The 27843-nt window shown below is 40.0% G+C and overlaps 1 protein-coding gene across 3 annotated transcripts; it reads left to right on the top strand.

The window, feature by feature from the left end:
• Positions 1–13: 13 nt before the first annotated feature.
• slc5a9 (solute carrier family 5 member 9) lies at positions 14–27730 on the top strand. Of its 3 annotated transcripts, XM_025899452.1 has the most exons (18): positions 14–169; positions 2594–2686; positions 5169–5291; positions 6213–7681; positions 10738–10862; positions 11130–11242; positions 11675–11746; positions 12831–12935; positions 13528–13692; positions 13791–13896; positions 15896–15976; positions 16223–16428; positions 18557–18692; positions 19087–19194; positions 20269–20419; positions 23369–23537; positions 24534–24749; positions 26578–27730. In XM_025899452.1, exons 5-18 carry the CDS (start codon positions 10856–10858, stop codon positions 26887–26889), a joined length of 1947 nt encoding a protein of 648 aa, XP_025755237.1. In that variant the 5' UTR covers positions 14–169; positions 2594–2686; positions 5169–5291; positions 6213–7681; positions 10738–10855; the 3' UTR covers positions 26890–27730. The 3 variants fall into 3 exon arrangements, with proteins under 3 accessions (XP_025755237.1, XP_005475741.1, XP_005475742.1); XM_005475684.4 differs by lacking the exon at positions 10738–10862; XM_005475685.4 differs by lacking the exon at positions 10738–10862 and having other exon boundaries at positions 23399–23537.
• The last annotated feature ends 113 nt before the right edge of the window (positions 27731–27843 follow it).

Here is a 27843-nt window from a genome sequence, read left to right on the forward strand (position 1 = left end):
GTCGACAGTGCACCAGTGGGCTCGCCAGACGCCAAAAACCACACGAGCAATTATCGCGAGAATTCGATTTGTGTCCTTGATAAGTCCGAAATGGGGTACTGGGACCTACCGGAAGGTACAGACTGTGTGGAAAAAACATGGATTACTACGAAACTTGGCACGGCTTTAGGTAACTATCGTTGTTGATATAATTACTTGCAAGTCATGTTGTGCAGGTTGGTGAAAGCAGGCCATCTGTGTGGTGGGTTAGTTAACGCTTTTGAATTTGCAGATTAAGATTGCCTAGCATGCTACATACGGCTAGGTTTGCTTTTGCTAAAGGATGGACCTGGGTTTCCTAAAATACAAACGTTCAGTGAATTACTTAGCGGTGCGTTTGCTTCAGCTCAGCAGATAATCACGTAAACCAGTACTGTAAGATTTTTACATTACAACCTAGAATACCTTGAGATAGTAATGGGCGATGAAACAATACAGATGAACATGGCGCAATAGCGTTTCCTCGATACAAAAATCAGACACGGTCATTATAAAGTCTGTACGTGACTGTTTTGTTAGACTACACGAACAACCAACGACCGTGACAATAGCGCCATGCTCAACTAATAGGTTGACGCACACATGCTTGGTGGAATAACCAGGTCGTAATTTCCCAAAAAATGATTGCCCATGTTGGTGTGTTTTTTTTTATTTTTTTTATTTGTAATATTTTTGCTTATATTGGTAAATAGGCTTTAGAGGGCATGACTTACGAAGGGGCTATATATAAAATATAGAAATGACCTGTTTCGCAACCATCTTAATCACAGGTCTCAAACTTAAACGAGTTGGCGGCCACTGCTGGCACTGTCATCTCATTGGAAGTCCTCTGGAGTGTTTGACTAGTAACAAGATGGGCATCTGTAAGCCTTGACCTGTACTTGCTTTTATTAAAGTTCATTGTCAAGACCAGTTTCTCACACAGTTCCAAAAAGACACATTACACGACTGAAAACTCTGGACAGCTCTTGCAAGGATGAAGGCAGCTCTCAGGAACTTTGCAGTCTGGTCTGCTTTTCCCTGTGCCTCTCAGAACTTAGTTTTCAGTTCACTGTTGCACCGCAAGTCAATAAGTTCATTTTGCAGCATGCTGGGGACACGCTTCACATCAACTGAGAAGGGGTCTGCAAACAGCTGGACAGTGCTCCGCCAGTGGGAATGCCCACCAGTCTGTTTCATGACACACCAAACCGCTCAGTCGCACTTCACAGCTGCTGAAATCTATCTCTAGCTTTGGTTGGGCCATACATGGGACACAAACTGAGCATTTCTTCTGTCACCTCAAACTTGTCATCAACACCTCTGATGAAAATTGCTGAGCATTGTCAGTTTTGTCAGTACTTCCATCAAGCGCCACAGAGCTTGCAGTGAAACTTCAACCTTTGTTCATAGATGTTACTTGATAATGTATTATTCCACTCTGCCACGTTGTTTGCCGACAGCAACGTTGTTGAACAAACTTTTTTTTTTCTTTTTTTCTCTTCATTGAATGGCTTCCCCACTTTAGCGATTAATTCACTAACCACATAACCTGCTTTGAAGGCAGCACCAGTGTCCTTACTGGCTTTGTGGAAAAGTTCTTGCTGGGATAGTAGTCCTCTTTGTAGCTGTTTGGCTCATTTTCTCCTCTCCTCTCCCTTGTTCTTTCCATAATGCTCTTTGTGTTTAGTCGCATAATGACGCTTGAGATTATATTCCTTCAGAATAGCAAGTTTCTCCTCACCTAAAAGGCAGATCACCTTGCCACCAAACTCAACAAAAAAATACAGATGTGTCCATCTTTCCGATGTCGGCGTTCGTCATCCACTTTTCTTTTCCTTTTCAGTTCAAACATCTTCTGCTTATATAATACTGCTAATTCCTTGAGACCTCTGATCTTAATGACTGTGTTCTATATTCTAATAAATCCTTTTTAGCCACTTAAAATATCTTTATAAAACATGTTATTTGTTGCAATTTAACAACAGTTAGAAATGCAAGGGACTGAGACGAGGTTGCGGCCATGAGCGAAGTGACCGCTCTGGAGCCTTGGTGCAGCTTGACGAGCAAACCAGTGCACTGGCCACGTCTGCATCTTGGGCAGTGGCGTGCTGCTGCATCTCCAACCAGAATTTTAGTTAGGTCATCAGGGTTGATGAAAACCAGGGGAAAATACCCAGAGGAACGTCCAATCTGTAAGAGTTCCTCTATGGTGAAAGTGACGGAGAGGATAACGGCAAAACACGGAGTACAACAGGGTGGAAAGATGAGTGTCAGGGGTCATTTGTCACAGAAGGATTTCACAAAAGTGAAAGGGAAGGTTTACAAGACTTTAGTGAGACCTGCTTTGATGTATGGTTTGTACCTGCAGCACTAAGAAAAAGACGGGAGCTGAAGATTTTCACTGGGAGTGATCAGAATGAACAGGATTATAAATAAATACAAGTTGCTGTCAATTAAAAACTCCTTCATACCAGCTGGTCTAAAGTGATTGTGATTGTCAGCCCTACAGCAAAACTGTGACTTTTTTTCTTATTCTAAAGTTTCTTAATTTGTTTATGTTTGTGTGTTTCAGGTCTGGTTGGTTCAGCTTATCACATAGTGGCGTTCCAACCTGACTCTGCAGTGGCAGCGTTACAGAGGGCTACCAACTCAACAGTTACCATGGGTAAATTTATTGTCATTCAGAACTCCACGAGAACTTCAGTATATGTGGTTTATGTTAAATCTATCTGCATGTCTGAAAACCCCACTCCTTAAGGTCAGAAGCACTGAGATTTTTCCAGTTTCTTTAGTACTGGGAAGATTAGGAATTGCAGTCACTTCTGTAATGATTCACAGGTAGTGATAATAGAAATAATTATAATGATGATAATAATAATAATATCATCAACAACTACCGAGTAAGGTTCTTTATCTATACACAGTGATTTTCTATGATTCCATACTTTAAATAATTGTGTGAAGCGCTGCCCTGATGGCAATAAAATTCTAAGCGCAAAAAACCCTCCGAACACAAGTTCTGTGTTTTTGTTTTTTAATTCTTTGAACACCACTGCACTCAATATCGTCACTTGTTTGACTGACTAATTGAATTTACAACAGTAAATTCTTTTTCTAGTGCAGAAATGCCATCTGAAAACACAGCCTTAAAAGGTTATTTTATAAACAATCCCACAACACATTCATTTTCTTACAGGTCTGTAAATCATAAAAGTTTTGGCCAAACTAAAAAAAGTATTCGTTCACCCAAATAGTTGAATTAAGGTGTTTCAATAACTTCCATGGCCAACGGTGTGTAAAATCAATCACCCTGGCATTCCGAGTGCTTCTGCAAACATTTTTGAAAGAATGGGTCACTCTCAGGAGCTCGCTGAATTCCAGTGTGGTACCGTGATAGGATGCCGGACACTGATAAATAGTCCACAGTCAACTGTTGGTGGTATTAGGGCTGCAGCGATTCATTGACTAATTCAATTATAAAAACATCCACAAGACAAATTCTTTGCTTCGATGCTTCATTTAATACTCGGCTCTGTAGCGTGTCGATGTGTTAAATAATGTCAACACGACTGTTTGACCCAGATTTTCGACTGAAAACAGACCTGCATACAAACGTATTTAGGAACACCATATAAATATTAAAAAGTTTGACATTGAGCACATACATACACACACCCCAGATTTTCAGCAAAAAGACTGATAAACAACAAGTGATGATGATGGTCTCATAGTTTAACATGGCGCTGGAGTGTGTTTACACACACACCACGGGGAGCAAAGAGGAGTCATCGTTAGAGAGGTGGTGAGCTCAGGTTAAGTGAAAGAAACAGTGTTTCTAGTGCAGTTAAACTTTAAAACAATGCAATGTAAAAGAATTTCTAAAATAGAAACCAAAGAGCAGTTAATTCTGAAAAAGCTGTTTTATTTTTTCTTGTTTTTGAATATTCATTAATGCTCATTAATAACACCAGTGTTTCTTATCCAGTTAACTGATAGAATAATCATTAGATTCATTCATTCAAACATTAGAGCTTGGCTTGGCACCTTAGTTCCAGTGAAAGGAACTATGAATCCTTCAAAATACAAGAATTCTGGTCGTTTTCATGCTCCCAACTTTGTAGGAATAGTTTGGGGATGGCCCCTTCCTGTTCCAGTTGTGCACCAGTGCACAAAGCAAAGTTTTACAAATACACGGATGAGCGACTTTAGCATGGAAGTACTTAACTGGCCTGAACAAAGTCCTCAACTCAACCTGAAAAGCTGTGAGATGAATTAGAGCGGAAACTGCAAGCCGGGTCTTATCATCCAGCAGGTCGTGTCTGACCTTACAAAATGCGCTTCTGGAGGAATGGTCAAAAATTCCCACGTAGGTGCACTGCAAAGGGTGAGCCAACATCATCGTTAACCCTTTGGATTAAGAATGGAATCTAAGTTCATATGCGTGTGAAGGCAAACGAGCAAATACTTGTGAAAGTATAATGTATTTGCGAAGGTATTTCAAATTAGAAAATGTTTCATCTCTTGTTTGATGATGTACCAAAACATTTCCTGTATAATCCTGTTCCACCTGATGGTGGACAAGGGTACACCCACGACAGGTTTCCAGTACATGAGAGATACGGCTCATTCAAAGGATGAATTGAGTTAAACACCAGCTTTAGTTGACGAGTGAAGGAATCTTTTCCTTAAATGAAAATCACATGTAGTACTATTTACAACGAATACATAAAAATTTTCTTGTTGGTTGCCATGAACATTTGACAGTAGCTGTATCTATATCGTTATCCACTTCATTGTCCTAAAATAAAAATGGTAAATGGCCTGTATTTGTATAGCGCTTTACTAGTCCCTAAGGACCCCAAAGCGCTTTACACATTCAGTCATCCACCCATTCACACACACATTCACACACTGGTGATGGCAAGCTACATTGTAGCCACAGCTACCCTGGGGCGCACTGACAGAGGTGTAAAATAAGTCAGAAGGAGCCTGAATAACCTCAATCTCAGGCTTGCAGTACACAATGAGGATATATTTTCTATGTTCAGTCATGTAGTGGGTTTAGCTGTTTCAGCTGCTGACCTTTGGATGTCATGAATTTTTTAAGATGACTGAAATAATGAGGAAACTTGTCTCCCTGTTTTCAGCCGCCATGGGAGCCATCTTTGGAATGACAACATGTCTCAGTGCTCAGGCCCGTGAAGCTCCAGACGACCCACTGAATTATTTTATTGGCGGCTGTGCCTCAGGGATTTTTTTGGGAGCACGAAGTAAGTATCAGTCCTGACAGATGTGACTAGACAAGAATTCAAAATATATTTTTTTTTTCAGTAACACAGTAAAAGGTTAGTCCTTTTTAAAGAGAAAGTGTGATGTGCAATTAACACACCACTCTTTAGAGCATATTTGTTCTAATGTGCCACAATAATAATCAGCTGTATAACTAAAATGAACTTGGACTGCACTGGAGTGTAATTCTAGGTCTGCATAAGTTTCAAACAATCCTTTTTTGTGTTACTTATTGCTGAGAATCATGGCTGTGGATTTTCTGCACTATTTCTTATAGCACAATGGTTTGTGGCCAAAAAATCCGTATTGGCCAGTATGAAGAATATATAAATATAAAATAAAAAAATTCACAAGGATTTAAAAATATCTGTTCTGTATAATTTCTTTAAATCTTAGAGTAAGTCCCGGTTCTTGGTGTAAACCCAGCTCTGCTGCTTGAGGGGAAAAAATAATGAGAAGTTTAGGAATTGCAGTGACTCCTATAATCACTAACAGGTGATGATGGTAGACGGCTTGTTATGGCTGATTAAATCTGTTCTGGACATTTTACATTTAAAGTCATTGCACAGTAGGGATGGGAATTGATAAGAATTTAGCGATTCCGATTCTAATATCAATATCTCTTATTGATTCCCTTCATGATGCTCATTGGCTCCACTTTGAGTCACCACCATCTCTAAGCAGCTTTTCAAAGACATTATTAATGCAAATTAATAATGTGCTGTGTGGTCAAATGTTTGTGCATGTTGGACAACCAATTTCCCTCAGGGGAAAACGACAAGATCATACATACTGTTAGATTCTGTTTAGTAACTGAGAAAATGTCTCTGCAGTTCTACAGTAGCATTTGGTTTGCCTAATTAAAATCATATTGTGTGCTGTGTCTGTGTGCGTATCTCCAGCCCACAGTGCTATAACTGGTACATCCGCGTGCCTGGGTCTTGGAACACTGGCTTTCTTTACAAAAGTGGGCAAGATGGAGGGATGGAAACTTGCTGGACCACCTGAACTATAAGAGGAAGATGCCTGGAAGATCGTTATATTGTAAAAAATACCTAATGTAATAAAGTTTTTTGAAAAGGCCAAAAGAATGTTGGTTCATTTTATTTGATTTCATTTTACCTTTGAAAACACTTTTAATTTAACTAGCTGTTGATCTAGAAACTGGAAAAAATGTGCGGCTATAGCTGTGCCACATGGTTCTTATGTTTACAAGGGTTTGTGTCCTTTTTTAAAAAAAGCCTGGAAGTAGCCTAGCTCCTAATAATATTGTCATTTATTTACACATTCCACAAAATGTGCAAAAACGTATTTCTGTGTAATTTAGTGTTAAATATTATTGTTAATGACATTAACAAGTATTTTTGTTAGACAGCAGGAAAGTAGGATGGTTGCTAGAATTGATCTCTTGAAAATTTGCCAACAGCACAACGAAAAGGCAATTCACAACAACACTGAGTGAAATGCTGAGTACAGTACAAATGCATCACCTTCTAATTTTCTACTTTTCACATATGTTTGTGGATGCTGACAAGAATTTTAACTTTTTCTCGAGTTCAAGACTCATTTCCAATTTTTTGGAAAACAAACAAAAACAAAACTGATGTAGTGCTGACTACAAAAGCATACTTCAGAAGATAGCACTGCTCACTGCAAACTCGTAAAACAGGTTCTTCCGGTAGAAAGCTGCAATTTTGCTTTATAAGTAGCTATTGTCTTTTTTTTTTTTTTTTTTTTTTTTCTTCAATGAAGGAAAAAAACAACTTCAATAAAAGTTATGGAATCCAGCACCAGCTCCCCACTTTACTGATGCTTGGTTGCAGGTGCTTCAAGTCACATCAGAATTGCTAAAACTAGCATTACCAAGCAGGAAGAGCCATTCCTGAGTAGATTATGCTCGAAGAATACATCAAAGTACAAGATGCTTCCAGACTCCCAACATCTTTATTCAGTTAAACATCAGTAGAATGCAAAGGAATAACAATGTACCATGCAGCGTACAGGTTCAAGATATGGTAAGAGGACTAGTTCTTATATGGCGCTTTTCTACTCGAGCACTCAAACTGCTCAGGAAGACCACCAGTTTTCTTGTGTCATAGAGACCACAGGTAATCCCAATTGACCTGCGATAGATCTGTATGTCTATTGTCAAGATATAATAGCTAACCAGTGGAGTTTGACAGTCTCATTAACGAACTTATTAATCATTGACCAGCTGAGTGCACAGATGGACATACCTTTGTCAGGTTTAGAGGAAGGAAAAACAAATGCTTCAGTCAGAGGATTCATGCATATGAAAAACTGTAAAATAAACGTTGTGTGATCATTGTCTGGGAGATTGGAATCAACATGTCTACCAGTTTTACAACAGGTAAAAGCTTTTTTGTTTTAATTAAATTTGTTCTTCTATATACAGAAGGCTTTTTTTAATGAGAGAAAAACTGTTTTGTATGCAGCTTTGCAGAGCATAAAATGGTCAATAAAAATCAGAGAAGCAGCTTATAACACTAAACGTCCAGGAGTTTTTTTTTATGCAGTTAATTTAGCTACTTTCAGCCTCTACAGTCTGTCACCACAATAGTTTAATCTTTTCTTTAAAGACCTTTGACCAAGGGTTATTATAAGGACAATGAAACCAAAGACAGCTGGAGGCAAAGTAGGACAGATTCAAAATGATTACTTTTACCATTTACACTGTCTAAAGTACTGAGACTTTTTCAATAACATCTACCAACATTTTTACACACTGGTTACAGTCAAAGCATAAATTCATACAGTTCATCCACTTACTGGACTGCACTGTATCATTTTCCTCAAAAAAGCATATTAATTCATTTTTTAAATTCACATCTTTGAGGTCTGTTTATTTATGTATTTATTCTTTTATTAGGGTTCACAAGCTTTCAAGCACCACAGTGTATCTATTTGTGTAGGAGTGAAAGCTGTCAGATCGGGTTTTTTAAGGATTTGTAAACTGACAAAAAGGCCTTTGTATAGTATAATTTAATACTGCAATACTTTATTCTGTGTACTTATAGGACTTTATCTAAAAACACAACATGGCCAGTTTGCAGTTACCAATTAAAAATTTACTTTTACTTTTGATCAGAGGAAGTCAGAGTAGAGGAAAGACACACACACAGGCATCAGACGACAGCTTTGCTTTTGTGCTCAGCTCTCTCTTCAACATGACGGGTACAGCATCCACACCACTGCAGACGCCACCCCAATCCATCTGTCAATCTCTTGCTTCCCCCTCACTTTTGAACAAGACTGCAAGATACTCAAGTGAGCATTCCCGTCTTTTCTGGCTGAGGACCATGGCCTCAGATTTGGAGGTGCTAATTGTCATTCCAAGGCTTCACACTTGGCTGCAAACTACTCCGTTGTGAGCCAGAGGCCACCACTTGATGCAGCTAACAGAACCACATCATCTGCAAAAAGCAGAGATGCAATTCTAAGCCAACCAAATTGTAAGCCTTCCACCACCTGGCTCCGTCAAGAAATTCTGTCCATAAAGATTATGAACCAAATCAGTGACAAAGGGCAGCCCTGGTGGAGTCTAACACCAGCTGAGAATGAGTCTGACTTCCTACAGGCAATGCTGATCAAGCTACGGTTGTACAGAGACTAAATGGCTTTCCAGCAAGGGGCGAGACACCCCATACTCCCAAAGCACCCCCCAAAGGACACCCTGTGTGATGCATTTGAATACCTTCTCCATGTTCACAAAATCCATGTAGACTATTAGGGCAAGCCTTTCAAATAACCTTGACAGGATAAAGAGCTGGCCTAGTGTTCTTGACCAGGGCGAAAATCGCATTGTTCGTCCTGTATCCAAGGTTCGACTAACCGACAAACTCTCCTACCCAGCACTCCACTGTACACTGTGTGAGTGGAACACTGCTTCCCCTTTCTGAGTCACAATTATACTGACATTGGCCTGCCGTTACCCATTCACTGTCTCTGAAGTCCCACAGGTAGCAGCGGACCATCCTGGCCGCCGTATTGTGCAGCAGCCTGGCTTACGCAAAGAGTTGATCATCCAATCCCATCTGATCTCCCCAGTAATTGTGGTAGTAGTCTTCTGGGGTAAGCCCCAGCCAGTCCACACAGTGAATGTCTCCAAAACTGGCCCTCGCCGTCGTGGGGAGGCTGAGAGCTACCACATGGGCCTCCCTAGAGCAAAGTGAGCATCCTCGGCAGGCCTCCCTTGACACCACACCACTGCTCCACCCCTCCCCTGTAGCTGAACCACAAACCACACCCCAGACCACACCACAGATTGAAAAAAGGAAAGAATCAAGGTATTGCAATGGCCCAGGTAAAGTCCAGACCCCAACTTAAAATGCTACGATAAGACCTTAAGAAAGCTGTGCATAAATGAATGCCCACAAACTTCAGTGAACTGAAGCACAACACTGTAAAGAACACTGGACTAAAATTCCTCTTTTTTAGGACAATGAAGTGGACTAAATTGTGAGAAGGTGACATAATTCAGGGGGCCTGAAAAATAAATTAAAGCCCATATAGATAAATAACGTAGTTTAACTGAAGAAACAAATGTTGTACTGAAATTAAATTTTGCAGACATGTATGCATGGATTTTACTTAGATCGGGAATAATTTTTTTTCCAACGTTTACATTGGCACAGCTTTGTGGTGACCTTTGGGTTGGCGTTAGATCTTTTTAGCCTTAATTAAAACACAGTTGTAGCTTATTTTAACTGTATATTTAAGTAAAGAAGAAGTGTGTGTGTGAGTGGGGGGTGGATTTCTTTTCTTTCTTTCTTTTTGTTTGAAGATAAAGAATTTAACTTTATCTAATCCATTCTGGTTAAAGTGGTTATGATCTGTCTATCTAACAGAAGAAAATGCTACCTAGGTTGCTATCTCCTTTAAGCCCCAAGATGTTTCCAAGCTACAGATTTATGTGCATAGACTCCTTTAGAGGTTGAATGGCTGATAACTTTCTTCAACTTAATGAGGAGAAAGCTGAAGTCCTTGTTTGTGCTCCCGAAAAATTTGTGCCCAAGGTTATGGAAAAATGAGGTCCTCTTGCAACATTTGCCAGATCTTCTATTAGGAATCTTGGTGTTACTTTTGACTCAGCTCTGACTTTGGACGCTCGTGTTAAATCCCTGGTTCACTCCTGTTTTTAATCATTTAAGAAACATTACTAAGCTGAGTCCCATTGTGTCACACTCAGAACTTGAAATTGTCATTCATGCATTTGTTTCATCTCGTTTGGACTATTGTAATTCTTTGTTCACTTGTTTATGTAAGCCCTCCTTGGAATGAATGCAGGGTGTTCAGAATGCTGCTGCAAGGCTTCTGACCAATTCCTTCAAGTACTCTCATGTAACACTCAGGCTGCACTGGCTCCCCATTAAATTCAGAATTTAAGATTATGACTCTGTAATTCAGGGCTCTGCATGGACAAGCACCGGCATACATCAGTGATCTTTTACATCCATACATCCCCAGCAGGTCCCTGAGGTCATGTGATCAGGGCTTGCTGGTTGATCATCACACGAGGCTGAAAATGAAAGGTGACAGAGCTTTTGTAACTGTGGCCCCCAGACTCTGCAACTCTCTCCCTTCGAGCTTGAGATCTGTGGACTCTTTAAAAAACAGCTAAAAACTCATCTTTTTAAACTTGCTTTTGGTTAATTTTTGTTTTTATGTTTTAGCTTCTGTGAAGCACTTTGTTTTTTGTTGTTTTTTAATCTTGATAGGTGCTATATAAATAAAATTTTGCTTTACTTACTTTTACTTTACTTACCACACAGAGGTTCTGTTTTCTATTTTATATTTAGATGGCAGCCCCCTGCCCACCACTGCAGCTCCCAGGACAGCTCTCACTGTGGGTGCTGCTGACATTGCTATTGTTGTTGTCTACTTTATAATTGTCATGGTGGTTGGAATCTGGGTAAGAAGAGACTAAACTAATTTCATATTTACATATGAATCACTAAACAATTTAGACAAAAGCTAATTTAAGCTTGATTTGTTTGTTCCTTTATATGTAAAAAATACAAGAAAGTTCTGTACAAGTTCATGCTAAACATGTTTATATAGAAAAATACAATTATTTTTACATATGTTTTTTTCTACGTGTTTAATTAACTATAGTCATTATGAGTGCATTTCTCCATTTACTAGAAAATGATTCTTGGATGTTCTACAGAGAGTTCATTCTTGCGAAGAGTGAAAAGATTTTTTTGACCCAGCTAATTGAGTTTTCTGATGTGGAAATGTGGACTATGATTGTAAATGTATTTACTATATTTCATACCAGATCAATCTTTGGTGTTGTTTTAAAACTGTATTATCCTAATCTTTTCTTTTGTCCTTACTATAGTCATCAATGCGTGTCAATCGCAGCACTGTTGGGGGGTACTTCTTGGCTGGTCGTTCAGTGACTTGGTGGCCTGTGAGTAACAAGCGATTGACTTTTGTGCATCACATAAAGCTCTTGATTTCAAATCGATTGTCAGACGCCTGTGCTATGAGGACCCTGTACGGCACACACACAGCCAATGTTCTAATGCAAGCGACTGTTTATTTACAATAAACAACACGCTTAAGTCAAAGTCAAATTTATTTGTGAAGCACATTTAAAACAACTGTTGACCAAGATGCTTTAAAATTAAGATAATCAAAAGAAATAAAAACATAGGGAGACATGATAAGAGTTAAGAAAAAGAATCATAACATTAGAAGATTTGAGTAAATGATAAGATATATAAAAGTAATACAAACTCAGTCTGGTTTGCAGCCATCATGTCTCCAGCTCAGCTCTCCTCTCCTCCTGGTCCGAGAAAAGCGCTGCCAGTCTCAATGACACTGCCCCTGAATCCACTGCACCACCTCCTCCTTTGCAGCCGAGCTGCAGACCACACGCCACCACACTGATATATTCCACACTACATGTAGTTATGTAGATTGCATGGCTTTATTAGAAACAAATAAGCACATTATATTATATTATACTGCCAGGTAGTAGGAGGGAAGAAGAAGCTTTTAGGCATGTGCTCTCTGGGGAAGTGTTGCTGTTACACACAGAGTCAAGGTACAGACTTGGAATCTAAACAAAACCAAAAAATAAATACAAAATGAACATTTGCAACATGAATTATAATATATAACTAGAAAACTGGAAATCCTACAGAAGAGAATTGGGGCCACTGAAAAAAAGGGATGTCAGAATTCTGAAAAGAAAAAAGACATCCCCACTTTTTTTCAGTGGCCCTAATCCTCTTTCGTAAAATCCACCCTGGAGAGTGACTGAAGACAAAACTTTGTTAAAATTAAAATAAAAATGAGAAATACAAAATTATAACATCTAATATTTCAAGTTATGGTAGGAATTGTGTTGATTCTCTGTATAAACTAAATATGATGAAAGTGCATTCACAGGCTGTCATTTAAAAATGTTATTATGTAGTTGTAAGTATTTTAAGCAACTATTCTAAAAGCTTTTGTTGTTATTGTCTAATATCCCTATTCAATTACAGATTGGAGCCTCTCTGATGTCCAGTAATGTTGGCAGTGGTTTATTTATTGGTCTAGCAGGGACAGGAGCAGCTGGAGGAATTGCTGTTGGGGGATTTGAATGGAACGTAAGAGTTGCATATACACACACACACACGCACACACACACACACACACACACACACACACACACACACACACACACACACATGCAATCAATCTCTTGAACCTCAACTGGGAGCTAATTCCACAGGGAAAGGGGCTGAAGTGCCCTGTTGGGCACTGTAGGCAGTATTTAAAATAATAACATGATCATTCAGTAGTTTCTTTGTAAGGACAATGATTTCATAATCAGTTTGTGATTCAATCGGGTGGCAATGAAACTAATATGGGAGAAATATGATTTTTTTTCTTCTAATCCCTGGAAGTATTCTCAGTTAAGTATTTTGGATCAACTGAAGGATTTTCAGAAAACATTTAGGACAACATGACTATTATCTAAACATGCCACTGTCCGACCTGGATCACTACGAGACTAAAGATTTAGATATGCTATGTAAATAGGGCGAAAACTCATAGTACACGCTTGTTTCTTCATTTATGCTATTTCAAACTTTGCCCACTTGAAAAACTGAAAAACATGAATAAGTGTTATATTTACTTTTGACAATACGTACAATGTCTCAGTGCAACATTTTGTGTTTCTGTGTGTTTCTGTAGGCAGCATGGGTTCTGGTAGCTCTGGGTTGGATATTTATCCCCGTTTACATCTCTGCTGAAGTGGTAACAATGCCTGAATACCTGGCCAAACGCTTTGGAGGCCAGAGGATACGCATATACATGTCTGTTCTCTCACTTATTCTCTACATTTTCACCAAAATATCAGTAAGACATTTATTTTTTTTTCCAAAAATATAAATGATCTTATTATGATACAGTAGCCACATTACCTGTGTGTGCATGTGTGTGTGTGTGTTTCCCAGACAGATATTTTTTCCGGGGCATTGTTTATCCAGGTGTCATTTGGTTGGAATCTGTATCTGTCTACAGTCATACTGTTGCTGGTGACTGCTGTCTACACTGTGGCAGGTAAAACACAAACACGTTTTGACTGTTTTTAATATTAATGTTAAAAGTTATGTCAGTGCAAGCTTTCAACAGCATAACTGTTTGCCATCATTTAAAAGAAATTACATCAGTTTTTTATCTGATCTGTTTTTTCTGGACGAGAACCAATTTTTTTATCCCACATGCAGTATCCCAGTGTTAATTTTGACAGCAAATTTTGATTTACTTAGTCTCTTGACATTTGGTCATAATTATTTTTGGTTTAATCAATTTTTTTTTCAACAAAATATCAGAAGATTATTATATACTGTAGCAGGAGTGATGCTGATGAGTACCAAACACAACACTGGAAACATTAATCCAAGTGTCTAATCAAAGGGCTTCCAGGAGGTAGTAATGAAGAGAGTCGACTGTCCATGGGATCGTCAGACACTTCTTTTCCACAATATTATACCTACCTGATGTAAACCACAGGGCAGTCAACCCCCTTCCTGCTAGGGCAAAATGGCCCCCAGGCCTCTGCTCTGCAGCACAAAAAGGGAGGGAGTAGTTAGGAGCAGGGGTTTCTCATGTCCCAGGTGGTACCCTAGATACTGTACCTCCCTCCGTCCAGCCGCACACTTCTTTGTGTTGGCCATGTGCTTCACCTGCCTCAGGAAATCCAGGACCGCAACCACTGAATATGCTCCACCCAGGTGTTACTATGGATGATGATGTGTTCCAGATAGGCGTCAGTATACAAAGTGTGCGGTTGCAGCACTCGGTCCATGAGGCACTGCAAGTGCCTATTTTTTCCTGGACTCTGCAGACAAGGCAATCTGCCAGTAGCCCTTGGTCAAATTCTGTGTTGTGAAAAAATGAGCTGTGCCTTACCAGTCCAGTAGTTTGCTTACCCTGGCACATGGGAAAAGCAGACATGGGGTCACCCAGCAGCCACGGTGCAGAAGCCACAGGGGGCTGCAGTGACAATCCCGCAGGCATGGGGACAAACAAAAATGGACACTGTACACACACTGACACTCCCCAAATATACTCAGGTCCAGGTACCTTTGCCCCCAGAGGGGCAATCCGCCCCAAGACTCAGGAGAAGTTACCCTTTTGCCTGGGGTGGGGACAGTCCTGCAGCAGCAGGGAGGCCCAGCATCCCAGACCCCAACCAGACGGCCAACTCCTTCTCCCAGCCCCCTGCCCCGATGGCGAAGAGAGAACGGGAGTGTGAAGACCCCATACCTCTCTCTGCCCGCTCATGTGTAGTGTTGCTGCGTGTTGTTCTAAAGTGCATTTAAAACACGGGAGGGGCATGGTGTTTTCTGCCAGAGAGCAGCAGGCGACACCACGACCCCTCCCGAGAACCCTCAGTGTCTACATGCATTTAAATTGAGAGGTGGGCACAGGTGCCAGAGGTGAGGTTGAATACACAGACCATCCTCTGGACGCCGTATAGCATGCCCACCCCCAAGGCCCTATATGTATATGTTATGAGAGTGTGAGTAATGTGGATGTCTATGTTGTGGAATAAAAATGAGGCAATGGAGGCCAGAAGGTGACAGACGAAGAATCCCTCCCCTGCACCTTGGTGACACCCCTATACCCCAAGATGCTGCATGTGTGGGTGGATGTGATGGAGCGGGAAGAGGGAGGCTGTTTCCCTCTCTTACTAACATTCAGGAAGTCCAGCAGCCAGTTACACATGGGGGTGCTGATACCCAGGGAGCTTAGTTTCCTCACCAGCTGCTGGAGAACAATTGTATTAAATGCTAACTTAAGGTCAGCAAGGGGTGACGATGAAACATTGTCATCTGCTGTTATTCAAAGTGTGATGGGTGATGAGCTGATGGAGCTCAGGTGTGACAGCCTCCACCCACAGCTGGGCCACAAACCACACCCCGCCACACTCACCTAATTCAACTGTTTTTGAAATAAGAATTTGTTAAATTATTTCTGATGAAAACTGTCTAAATAACCCTATTACCCTAACACAGATAATCTGACAACAATATAAAAATCTGTATTTATGTAGGTGGTTTGGCAGCTGTGATCTACACTGATGCTCTCCAGACTTTGATCATGGTTGGGGGAGCTTTTGCCTTAATGTTCATAGGTATGGTACACAGACTTATGCAGATACACAAACACAATCATGGGTTCTTAATTACATGACTTACATAGTACTGAAAGTTTGGATTAAAAGGTGTTATTGGCTGAAATGTTTCAAGTTAAGTATCAATCAAAAAATAGAAAACTGTTTCTCTACATCCAATTATCCTCACTGAAGGTGTCATGTCATAATATTTATTAGCTAATAAGTGAAGTTATAAAATTGTAAATGTTATTGTACATTTTCCAGCATTCTCCGAGGTGGGCTGGTATGAGGGCCTTGTGGATCGTTACATGTCAAGTATTCCCAATGTGACTGTTCCCAACACCACCTGCCACTTACCCCGTAGTGATGCCTTCCACATGTTCAGAGACCCTGTAACAGGGGATTTACCCTGGCCAGGTCTACTGTTTGGGCTCACCGTACTGGCTACATGGGTCTGGTGCACAGATCAGGTGATTTGATCTACACTAAAGCTCAGCATGGTGCAGTAATGTTATTGTAGCGCCAAACTGCTGTGGGAATGATCCTGGAGGTGGCGGTCTCAAAAACTGATAACATTCGTCTTTGTGAGTCTAAAAAATATGTCCCAATACAAATAAATAATGCAATTGAGTTGAATTTTTAATTCCTCAAAACACACCTTGAACTCTAAATACAGGGACTAAAGAATAGAATAGACTAGCCCTTTATTGTCATTGTACATGAACAAGAAAGTAGTGGGTGCTCCACACCAACTGCACCACAATAGAATATAAATAGTACACAGGAGGAATAAATAGCAAACAGTAGAAATATATATATAGTCAAGAGGGATATATACAAAACCAGAGAAATATATAAAAAAAATAAGAGAAAGGCACACATTAGAGAAGAAAATAATTGCAAAGTGCTCAAAAGTGGTGCAAAGAAAAGACTTGCTCTGAGTATAGATTCAGGCTGGTTTGTGAGGAAATCTTTGCCTGTACTTCACTCGTCTTCCAAGGTTTTCGGTTAGGAAAAACTAGCTGGAGGCGAGCATCATCTGGTTATGTTTTAGTGACCTTTGAGGGGTTTATTTACTGAGTGGGGTGTAGGCAGGGACAGAGGAAAGAGTACAAGGAGACTTGGTGGTGGAATGAGGAAGTAAAGCAAAGTATTCAAAGGAAGAAGTTACCAAAGAAAAAGCTGGATAGACAGATAAAGAAAGTAGACATGAGTACTGGGAAATTTGGCATACCGCACAGAGAAATGCTTATAAGGAGTTGGGATACTAAGGAAGAAGGAAAGGACTTGTATCAGTTGGGTAGGCAAAGAGATTGAGCTGTAGCAGACATGTAAAAGGTTATATTAATTAAGGATAGAGATGGAAACAAGTGAACAGTTTTTTGAGGAAGAAGGAGTATTTTGAAGAGCTGATATAGAAAATGAGAGAGAGAGGAGGACACTCATTTTGTCCCTGTGTTACAACACTAACTAGGAAACATCCCCTCCCTTTCTTAAATTAAAAATGTCAGTGAATTGCATTACTTATTTGAATTCAAACATATTTTTTAGACTCAAAAAGTTATTCGTTATAAGTTTTTTGAGACTATCACCTCTATTGATCATTCTCACAGTAATCTGGCGATGCAATATTCTTACTGCATAACCCTGTTTTGCACAAGGAGATTACTTCTCATTGCATCACTTCCAAACTCATCCTGACTTTTTACAAAACTTAATTATTTCTGATCGGAGAGATGAGAATCTCTCAAGTACATCTTCATCTCAATTTTATTTGTTGATGAAAGTGTCAAGTGTCATTGTGCATTAGTTTTTGTTCAGCTATCATTTTGTTTATGTCAGAAAAAAAAGATCATTGACAAAGACTTTGACAAGTATTATTGGTCAATACAATAAACAGTGTTTAACTGTATGGTAATGTCATTTTTGAGACAGTGTTGACACTTCACAAACCACAGCAACATTTCAGAAAATGCTATAACGAAAAAGAAACACAACAAGAATATACAAAAGTACATTATCTGAACTACAGTTAAGATACAGGGATGCATACAGAAATGCATACACCTGTAAAGGCCAGCTTGCCAATAGTTACTCTTAATCATTAACCAACATTCATAAAAGATGAGAACTGATTCATATAATCATGTCTGTGTTCTCTGCTACTAGCTTTATATAACTGGGCAATGACAGATAACCCACAAGCAAGGCAGCTGAAAATCACATTTCTCCTTCTGAATGTGATAGACTTTCACTAAAATTTTCAACAGTTTGCGAGTGTTACCAGCGTTATGAGCAAAAGACCTGATGCATTTGTGAGGTTTGCATGCACTGACTGTAGAAGTGTAATTACATTTTTGAGTGTTTAACTCTCTGCTATTATCATTAAAACTAGAATCTGTGTGCACACACACTCGGTTTCTATAGGATATAAAAATAAAATCTTGCATATTTTAATACAGTATTTATTTCTATTACTTATATTTGTATTGCTTATTGTGTATAAGTAATACACAAGGTTTGCAAAAGTACAAAATGTGTAATGCGATGATGGATAAAAATGATTACATGTTTATGCTGCTGTGTTTGTTTCTTCAGGTTATAGTCCAAAGGTCTCTGTCAGCCAAATCTTTGTCTCATGCTAAAGCAGGCAGCGTGTTGGGTGGCTATCTCAAACTGCTCCCCATGTTCTTCGTTGTGATGCCAGGAATGATAAGTCAAGCACTATTCCCAAGTCAGTTGTATTCCTCTCAGAGTGGGAATGTTATGCGAAATATTTTTTAATATTGTACTATATGCATACTTATATAATATAATTTTGATTACCTTGGTATTATTATATATATTATAACAGATTATGCATCTCTTATTATTGTTATTATTGTTTTAAAGAGATTGTTAGCAACTCCTTTTTCAACAAACCTATACACTGACGCTATTCTAAGCAGGTCTCCACTAAACTTTACATTGGAAAAATTATCACATTTTTACTTTTGTTGACACTTTCAGTTCATGTAAATGGAGTGTGGATTTGTAGGTAACACATTTGTGGTGTTTTGTCTCATTTAATTCAAACTAAATTGTTATTTTTTCAGCCCCTCCTTCTTTGTTTTCTTCTTTATTTGTAGATGAGGTTGGTTGCGTGGACCCAGATATCTGTCAAAGTGTGTGTGGTGCTTCAGTTGGTTGCTCTAACATTGCTTACCCTAAACTAGTAATAGAGCTAATGCCTGTGGGTAAGACACACACACACACACACACACACACACACACACACACACACACACACACACACACACACACACACACACACACACACATTTTGATATCTTAGTGAAGACATCTAAAAATCTAACTGACATAATGCTTTCCCTAGCCGCTTACCCTAACTCTAACTATCAAAAATGAATGCTTAACCCTAACCCTTAGCCTAAACCATAACCTAATAGTAACCCTGACACTAAGACCACATTTTAAAGTTTCAAAAATGCCATCAAACCCGTGAGGACAGGCACTTTCCTCACAAGTGACTGTTGGTCCCCACAAGTATAGTAACATTCCAATTTTTGGTCCCTACTAAGACGTCTGAACAGGTACACACACACACACACCTATCTATCTATGTATGGCACAAGAAGTAAGAACATTTTTGTTTGTACTAAATACTAAACAGCTTATTCTGCTATTGACTCTTCTTTTGAGCTTCTGGTACCCAAGATGCTGACAATCAGGTGTGCGACTGGTGCCTAATTAAAAGCAACTGTAAGCAGGGACCCTGCTAAAGCACTCGGTGCCTCCTCCAAGCATGCCACATTTGACTGATCTCAATAGGGACTGTACCAACCTGGAGCTGGTCTCCCATAGAACCAAGTTCAATTCGATTTATTTCAATTCTTTTTTAAATAGCACCAAATCACATCAGCAGTCACGTGCATGCTCTTCATTATTTGGAGTGAGCCCCAGAACCATCTCTAAATTGAAGGCCAAGTTCCATATAACGGGGGATGTCAGCCACAGGCCACATCCCAAGAAGATGGCACAACAGGGAGACAGTTTCCTCACCCTGTCAGTAGTAGACAGTCTTTTACAGATTTGCAGTCAAGGTTTACAGGACGATACGGCTGATGGCTCTTTACTGAGATAATCCAGAACAGATCTTTTGCATTTTTATCTGTATTGTCTTGATGTTCTCAGAGATAAACACGTGCGTTAAGAGAGTTTATAAAAATCTGTGTTCTTTTTCCATGGCAACAACTGACAATAAGCAGATTTTATAAAATGATGTGCCATCATTTTTTTCTTCTTCACAGGACTTCGTGGTCTGATGCTGGCAGTGATGTTAGCTGCTCTTATGTCATCCCTGACTTCCATTTTTAATAGCAGCTCTACTCTGTTTACACTGGACCTCTACCACAAAGCCAGGCCTAAAGCTTCTGAGTTGGAACTTATGATAGTTGGAAGGTAAGATTGACAAGAATACCTAATATGCTTTGGAAAACCAATACAAAACTCAGATGTTCTACAACATTAATACCAAACCTATACTTACCCTAAATACAGTTTTCAATTGAGCAAATTAAACAAAAATAAATAAAAAGATAGTAACATAGGGTTGAAGAGCCCAGAGGCCAGAATTGGTATGTGGACCTACAAACAGATTAAAATACAGGAAGCAATAGTAAGATGTCTCACAAACTTTATTGAGCGACAGAGTGTAAAACTAAGGCAGAGGGAATGAATGTCTGGCGTGGAATCTGGACGTGGGAGATGGTGAAACAGATGGAGTCTATGGCTTACTTGACAAGTGGAGTGGCAGTGGCAGTGGGGGAAGTAGTGTTGGCCGGGTGAGTGTCCGATAAAGTGGAGCGGAGTGAGTCCAACCTGAATGACCCAGAGATGCAGAGCTACGAATGTAGGAGAGCAGGCAGGTGGTGAATAGTGAGTCTGTGCACGAGAGGCTGTGAGTGGAGTCCAGTGGAGAAGGTGACCAACGTCCAGGGAGGTATGTGTTCTGCAGACAATGAAAGAAGGGATCCAAGAGGCTATTGAGGGCACAAGAGAACAAGGTAAGTTTACAAAGAACTAAGCACTAGAGACAAAGGCAGCCTGCTACTAACATGTGGTTAGTCTACGAACTGGCGAAGAATAGATGTCGGCGCTGGTCTTAAATACTGCCTTAGATTAGCCTGGATCTCCAACAGGTGCAAGTAGCAGATGTACTCACCAGGGCTCTGCCCAGAGGAGGAAACACAGGGACACCATGGAAAAATCCAGATAACTCACCTGGACCATGACAGTAGTATTAACCAGAGCCAAGACTGGGTTTGGCTCCAAGGGCTGAACAGAATGTTTTCCAAACCTGGGAGGTGCACTGTGGTCCTCTGTCTGACACGATCTTGGTCAGGATGCCGTGCAGCCTAAACACATGATCCACCAGGATGTTAGCAGTCTCGGATGCTGTGGGAAGTTTTTTTAGGGTGATGAAGTGCTCGGATTTGGAGAACCTGTCACCAACAGTCAAAATGGTCGACTTCCTGGAGAAAACAGGCAGGCCGCTAACAAAATCTAAAGCAATGTGGGATCAAGGCTGATTGGGAGTGGACGATTGGACAAATGATGCCAGCCTTGAGGGACTCTTCTGGGATTAATTAAAATTCAAAGGGGGTCAGGAGCATTTGGTTATTATTTGTGGAACTGAACCCTTATCCCTGTTTTGTTGCAGCTTTCCCAGTAAACAGGGGAGTGCTTAGCTGAGCTGCATCTGCTGCTCTTCCACTGAATACTCGTGTTTTGTTTTACTTTATTCTTTTTTAGGTAATCCTGCACGTAGACATAGACAGGTAAAGTGTGGATAAGATAGGATCTGGGGAAGTTTTCATGTTGGGGTAACTTTCTTGTTGATGGTATCTGGTGTTGTGATCTTCTGTTTAGTAAGCATGGTATTTATTGTGGGTGAGTTTGTTACTGAACCTAGTTGGGATAAGCTGAGGAAGTGTAAGAAGGCTGATTTGGTTGCCCTCGCCAAACATTATGATATCCCCATGGTTTCTTCACTCAGGAAGTGATCTGAGAGCTGCACTTTTGGACTGCCCTTTTAATTGATAGAGGTGGCTGCCACACCCGGGTTACTGGGTGGCAGTACTGAGGACAAGCTTGTTATCCTACCACGGTTCGATCCAGACTCTGATTAGTCATCTCTAGGTTCTAGATTAGATGGAAGGGTAAAACTGTGTCTTACCATGGAGAAGGAAAGAGAAATAAATTTCTGTTTAAACAAGCGGGTGTCCACCTTGAGGCAAGCTGCTTCTCTGCCTAATGTTGCAGGGAAGGCCCTATCATCTGCCCAGGCCTCAGTGAAACATCTGTATGATAAGACAGCAGTGTCCTAGTCCTGCCCCAGGTAAAAAAAATGTTAGTTTCATTACCTATTCCTGTCTTAGCCTTCTCACGCTCATTTCTCAGGACCTTATGTGGTCAAAAAGAAGGTATGTGAACCTGATTATGAGGTTAAAGACCCCTGACTGAAAGCAACAAACCCATGTACCACACCAGGGATGACATTTCCTCAGATGTTGCAAAACCGCTAGTTGTACCTTTGGCAACTGTATCAGCTGGTGACCCTGAGACCTCTCCAGTTCCCATCTCCTCACTCATCTTTAAGGAGTTTAAGTTTCCATGTTACCGCTGTAGAGTGCTCTGAGAGTACAATGGATCTAAAACTGTTTAAATCTTCATTTTTATATGTCATCATCAGTCTTATGTTAAAATGTCAAAGGACAACATTTCATTTCCAGATAATTCTGCTATTAATAGTAACCCTGGGCCTCTGCGGAGTCTGACTAAAATAGCTAGCAAAGCGCTACCACAATGCGTATGCTAATTAGCTAATGGTTAATATAGGTAACGAATTAACAATAGGAATTACAGAGTGATGTTAGATGTTGTATAGAACTATAAGATGATACGATGTGTCTTGTTAATTATAGTGATGTGGCTGTATTTTCTGTTAATTTAATGAACCGTCAGTCACAGTATCATCAGCAGACATCCTCAAAGCTGAAGGAGCCAGAGTATGTAAAAAGTGTAGGGGGGCATGTTTGCGGGCATTCCAGCGCAAGTCACTACTGCACCGACTCTGGCTCCAAAAGTGCAGCATGGTAGCTCCTACAAACAGGAAATCTTAACTATCTTGTCTATATCTTTCATCTTTTCTACAGTCTTCATTTGAAGATTCTAAATTACCGATAGGTGTGAATGGAAGTCAAATGGTTGTTTGTCTCTCTGTGTTAGCACGCTACTTGCCCTATAGTAGCTGGGATAGGCTCAAGCCCTCCATGACCCTGATATGGATAAAAGGTAGAGAATTAATGGATGGATGGATAATAATAACAATAGTGTGTGTGTTTTCAGGGTGTTCATCCTTGTCTTGGTGTGTCTTAGCCTGCTGTGGATTCCTGTAGTCCAGACAGCCAATAGTGGACAGCTGTTTGACTATATTCAGTCAGTGACCAGCTTTTTAGCACCTCCCATTACTGCTGTATTCCTAATGGCTATCTTTTGGCCACGAGCCAACGAGCAGGTATGTTTGCCTCTTTAGATTCAATCCAATTGAAGTTTATTGGTCTCTGTCTCATTCTATCCTTTATCCAACATATCCACTATCCCAACTGTACATATCTCAACTCTAGCTTTGTCTCCAAACTGCTAAACCTTTGATATACTAATTTTCTAATCTTGTCTATCCTAATCTTGTAATTAAAGAGGACGTGTAGGATGGCTGTGATCTGCAAATCCATCCTACAGACTACTCTCCAATGCTGCCTAGCTTGTTTCCTACAACCACCTTGCAGTCTCTTTCTGATTGCACCTTTTGGATAAGATATAGTCCATTTGTGTGTGAATTCTTCCATACGTATATGTTACCCTGTTACCCTTATATGTGCAATCCTCTTATTAAAGTATGTGTTTACCTCAGTCATTTCTATCCCTTTCGAAAATCACCACAGCAATCAATTTTCACAAAGAATGGAAAAGGCTAAATACATAATTATATATAATATGAATGGGGTGTGTGTGTGTGTGTGTGTGTGTGTGCGCCATTCCCTAGTCTTGAGATTCTTGCAAGTTGATATATATAGATATGTCCTGTCTCCTCTTAATTTAATTTAGAGCTCGTTCTTTTTTTACTGCAGTCACTGTTATGATCATACCAAGGTTCAGGCCATGGCTGAGAGCTGCATTTCAGCCAGTGGTGTTCGAGAGTTTTGAAAGCATCTGATTAACAGCAGCTTCATTTTTCAGCATGACAATGATCCCAAAAATACTGCCAATACAGTGAAAGCATACTGGATAGAAAAATACACAATAGAATACTACCAGTCGTTGACTGGGCCTCTCAAAGCTTCAACATTACTAAAGCAGTATGAAATCACTTTGACAGAGAATTTAACAGAAAATAATAGAAAGATAAACACAATTTTAAAAACAAGCGGGAGCCTTAATAACTTGGGTTTTTTTTCTTTGCCAGTTCCAAATTATTCAGCCTCCAACCTGTTGTGTATGTCCTCTTTCTCAGGGTGCATTCTGGGGTCTGATGGCTGGACTAGTGATAGGACTGATCCGAATGGTTCTGGAGTTCTCCTATTTACCTCCTTCCTGTGGTCAGCCTGATCGTCGGCCTGCAGTCCTAGCTGATGTCCACTACTTATACTTTGCTCTCATCCTGTTGGCTCTCACGTGCCTCATCATTGTTGCTGTAAGCCTGGCCACTGCCTCAATACCTAAAGAACATGTAAGGAAAATTCCATATAATTATTTTATTTATGTTCTGATCTCTGGAGTGGTAATCAGAAGGTGTCTACTGAACAATATCCAGGATTCATATAACATATGATTCCTGTTGCAAAACAATAGAAAGAAAGAAATGCAAAGGGAAAGTGTAACCAAGCTGCAGTTAAGCAATTCATTCTGATTATGTGGATTTCAACCTTCTTTTGACTGCTTCCTTTAGGGGTTAACAAAACAGATCATCTTTCTTTCATCTGTATGAACTATTGAACCCTTGAGCATTCTTAACCTACAGAAATTGAAGTTGCAAGATTTTTTTTTTCCATTCTCAAACGTATACGTTTAAGGCTGTTCTGGGATCATCATAGGTTACTTTAAACATACAGATCTGAAAAACAATACTTGATCAGGTCTATACAAATATACTGACAGCATATAAGGCACATCCACCTGCGCACCTTGGACTATCAGATCATATCCTTCTCATTCTGATCCCAATGTATACACTGTGGGTGCGCATTGAAAGAACTGCAGTCAAAACAGTGCAGGTGTGGAAGTGAAGAAACCACCTCAGTGCTGCAAGACTGTTTTGATAAAAGGAACTGTTTGCAGGTGAGAGTTATGTGGAAAACTGTGTCTGTTCAGTTTAGGGGGTACATAGAGTTTTGCACTGAAACAAATACAATGAAAAGAACAATAAATCTATTTCCTAATTGAAAAGCCATGGTTGAACAGTAATTTTAGGGCTCTACTTAAAAAAGGCATGCAGCCTTCAGGACAGGGGACAGACAAACCTACAGCACAGGCAAAACTCCAGAGAAGCATCAGGGAAGCAAAGCAAACCATAGAAAATGACAATCCCAGCGGTATGTCGACAAGCTTTAAGGTACTGACAGACTACAAGACCATCAGAATGCTGCCAGTGAGCATGAGCATATAGGATGGGGACTAGCTGACTATGTGGTGTAAGGAAAATGATCTACTCTTTAACACATCAAAATCAAGGGGGATGCTTATTGACTTCAGGAGGTCGAGGGTCAAGAAATGACATCTTCCACTACATATTCATGGTGAAATAGTGGAGATTGTGGAGAACCGTAAGTAGCTGGGAGTCACCTTCTCTGCACAGCTGACTTGGTTTACAAGAGATTCTTCTTTCCTAGAAAGTTGAAGCAGGCCAGATGTCCACAGAAGCTCTTGCTGAAGTTCTACAGGAGTATATACTGATAACTCATGCAACAGTGTGGTATGCCAGCTTTTCTGCTGGTGAAACGAAAGAGCTGCACAGAGTGGTGCAGACAGCAAAGTGCATTGCTGGGATGGAGCACCCACATCTGGAGTCAAGGAGGCTGACAGTATCAGCAAAGACAGTACACTCCCGGGATATTCTCTGTTTGAACCGCTTCCATCTGGCAAACAGTTCATTTTTTCCATCTAGAGTGGTAGCTTCCACCACCCCAATTGCCACTACACTACCAATGTAAAGATGGCACAGAAATACTCATACAGAAATACAAACAAATGTAATATGGCACTGAGGGCATTTTAATTGGCTCGACACAACCTTATACAATCGTGTATAATGCTGCTATTTTACTCCTCTGTTGATGCTGCTTAAGTTTGCTACTAACTTTATTTTTATCTCTTAAATTTGCTTCTAAGTTTAAGTTGTTTTTGTTTTTTTCTTGTATTGGTTTGTCCTAAGAGAGAAAGCCAAACCAAATTGAATTGTACTAAGTATAATTAAATTGAAATCATTCAGTCAGTCATGTATTTGATCATTGGTAATCTGTAATCATTGTTTTTCATTCTTCGTCTCTTTTCATGCGTAGCTGCATAGGCTGACCTGGTGGTCCAGACATAGTCTTGAACCACGGATGGATCTCTCAAGTCTTCAGATCACCTCTGACCAAGTGGACTCTAACCTCAGCTCTGAGTCTGAGCAATTGCAAGAATCCACTTGGAAGAAAATTGTTCTGTGGCTTTGTGGTTTGGCTAGTTCACGCTCCGAGTCGGCTGCTCCAGTGACTCAAAACAGTGAAAGAAACTTCCTCCAGGAGAAGTCACTCTGGAGAATAGTCTGCGATGTTAATGCCCTGCTACTGCTGGTTGTTAACGTGTTTCTCTGGGGATACTTTGCTTAATGTGGATGTGTCATGAAATCTTGAACATGTTGTTTTTCTTACTTCTTACTCTTCTTAATAACTTTACTTTTCTAAACTATTGAGGAAAGAAGAAGTGGGACAGAAAAGGGATTCTCAGATATGAAACAATGAACTAATTATTCTCTATTGATTCATATTGTGCTCAAGGTTGCTCTCAAGTAATATTATCTATAATTACATGATCTACTATACAATTCTCTGTTCATTAAATGGGAAATTACTTTTGTCTGTCAGGTTGTTACTTTTGTCGCCAACTCATTCTATTGTAAGTTACCACTGGATAAACATGAATATCATCTGATTTTTTTTATGTCGATTAATTACTGGGAAGGAGATTAAAGTAGAGGATCTACTCACCAACAGAATTCCTGTTTTTATAGCATTCTGAATAGTTTTAAACTCATACGGCAGAAATTTATCAACATCAAGAACTGAAAAAAATGTTACTATAAAATTACCATCCTGTACAAAACTACTTCTTGCAGGCTAGATAGATAGATAGATATAGATCGATCACACCTGACACTTGTCTACAGCCACTTCACCTTGCTTATACTCTCTCCTCACCTCCTGTGGACCCTGCATTGCTTCCTATGCCTAACCCTGGAATTTAAACTCATCTACCATCACTATGTCTACTCCTTCACTGTTACACTCATCTCCCACTCAATCACACAAATAGATCCCGTCTTTCACTCCTCCTCTTCAGAGCATAGCTCCACCTCTCTAGGCTCTCTTCTATCCACCCAATCCCTAGTCTCAATACAGATCACAATGTCCTGTAAGCCCACTGAGATTCCTTCCTGACCTCATCTGCCAACCTGTCCATCGCCACTGCAAATGACAAGATGTTCATAGCTGAACCGTGATGTAATCCAATCTCCACCCTGAACTGACCTGAAACCCATCTGTCACTCCTACTGCACACCTCAC

The sequence above is a fragment of the Oreochromis niloticus genome, linkage group LG17 (genome assembly GCF_001858045.2).
Source record: "Oreochromis niloticus isolate F11D_XX linkage group LG17, O_niloticus_UMD_NMBU, whole genome shotgun sequence".
Lineage (NCBI taxonomy): Eukaryota > Metazoa > Chordata > Actinopteri > Cichliformes > Cichlidae > Oreochromis > Oreochromis niloticus.

Excerpts from the sequence above, each read along its gene's own strand:
- slc5a9 (XM_005475684.4), top strand. The coding sequence starts at position 7,660 with ATGTCTACCAGTTTTACAACAG. Across the intron at positions 7,682-11,129 it reads GTCTACCAGTTTTACAACAG|ATGGCAGCCCCCTGCCCACC; the intron begins GTAAAAGCTTTT and ends TTTTATATTTAG. Across the intron at positions 24,750-26,577 it reads CCTCAATACCTAAAGAACAT|CTGCATAGGCTGACCTGGTG; the intron begins GTAAGGAAAATT and ends TTTCATGCGTAG.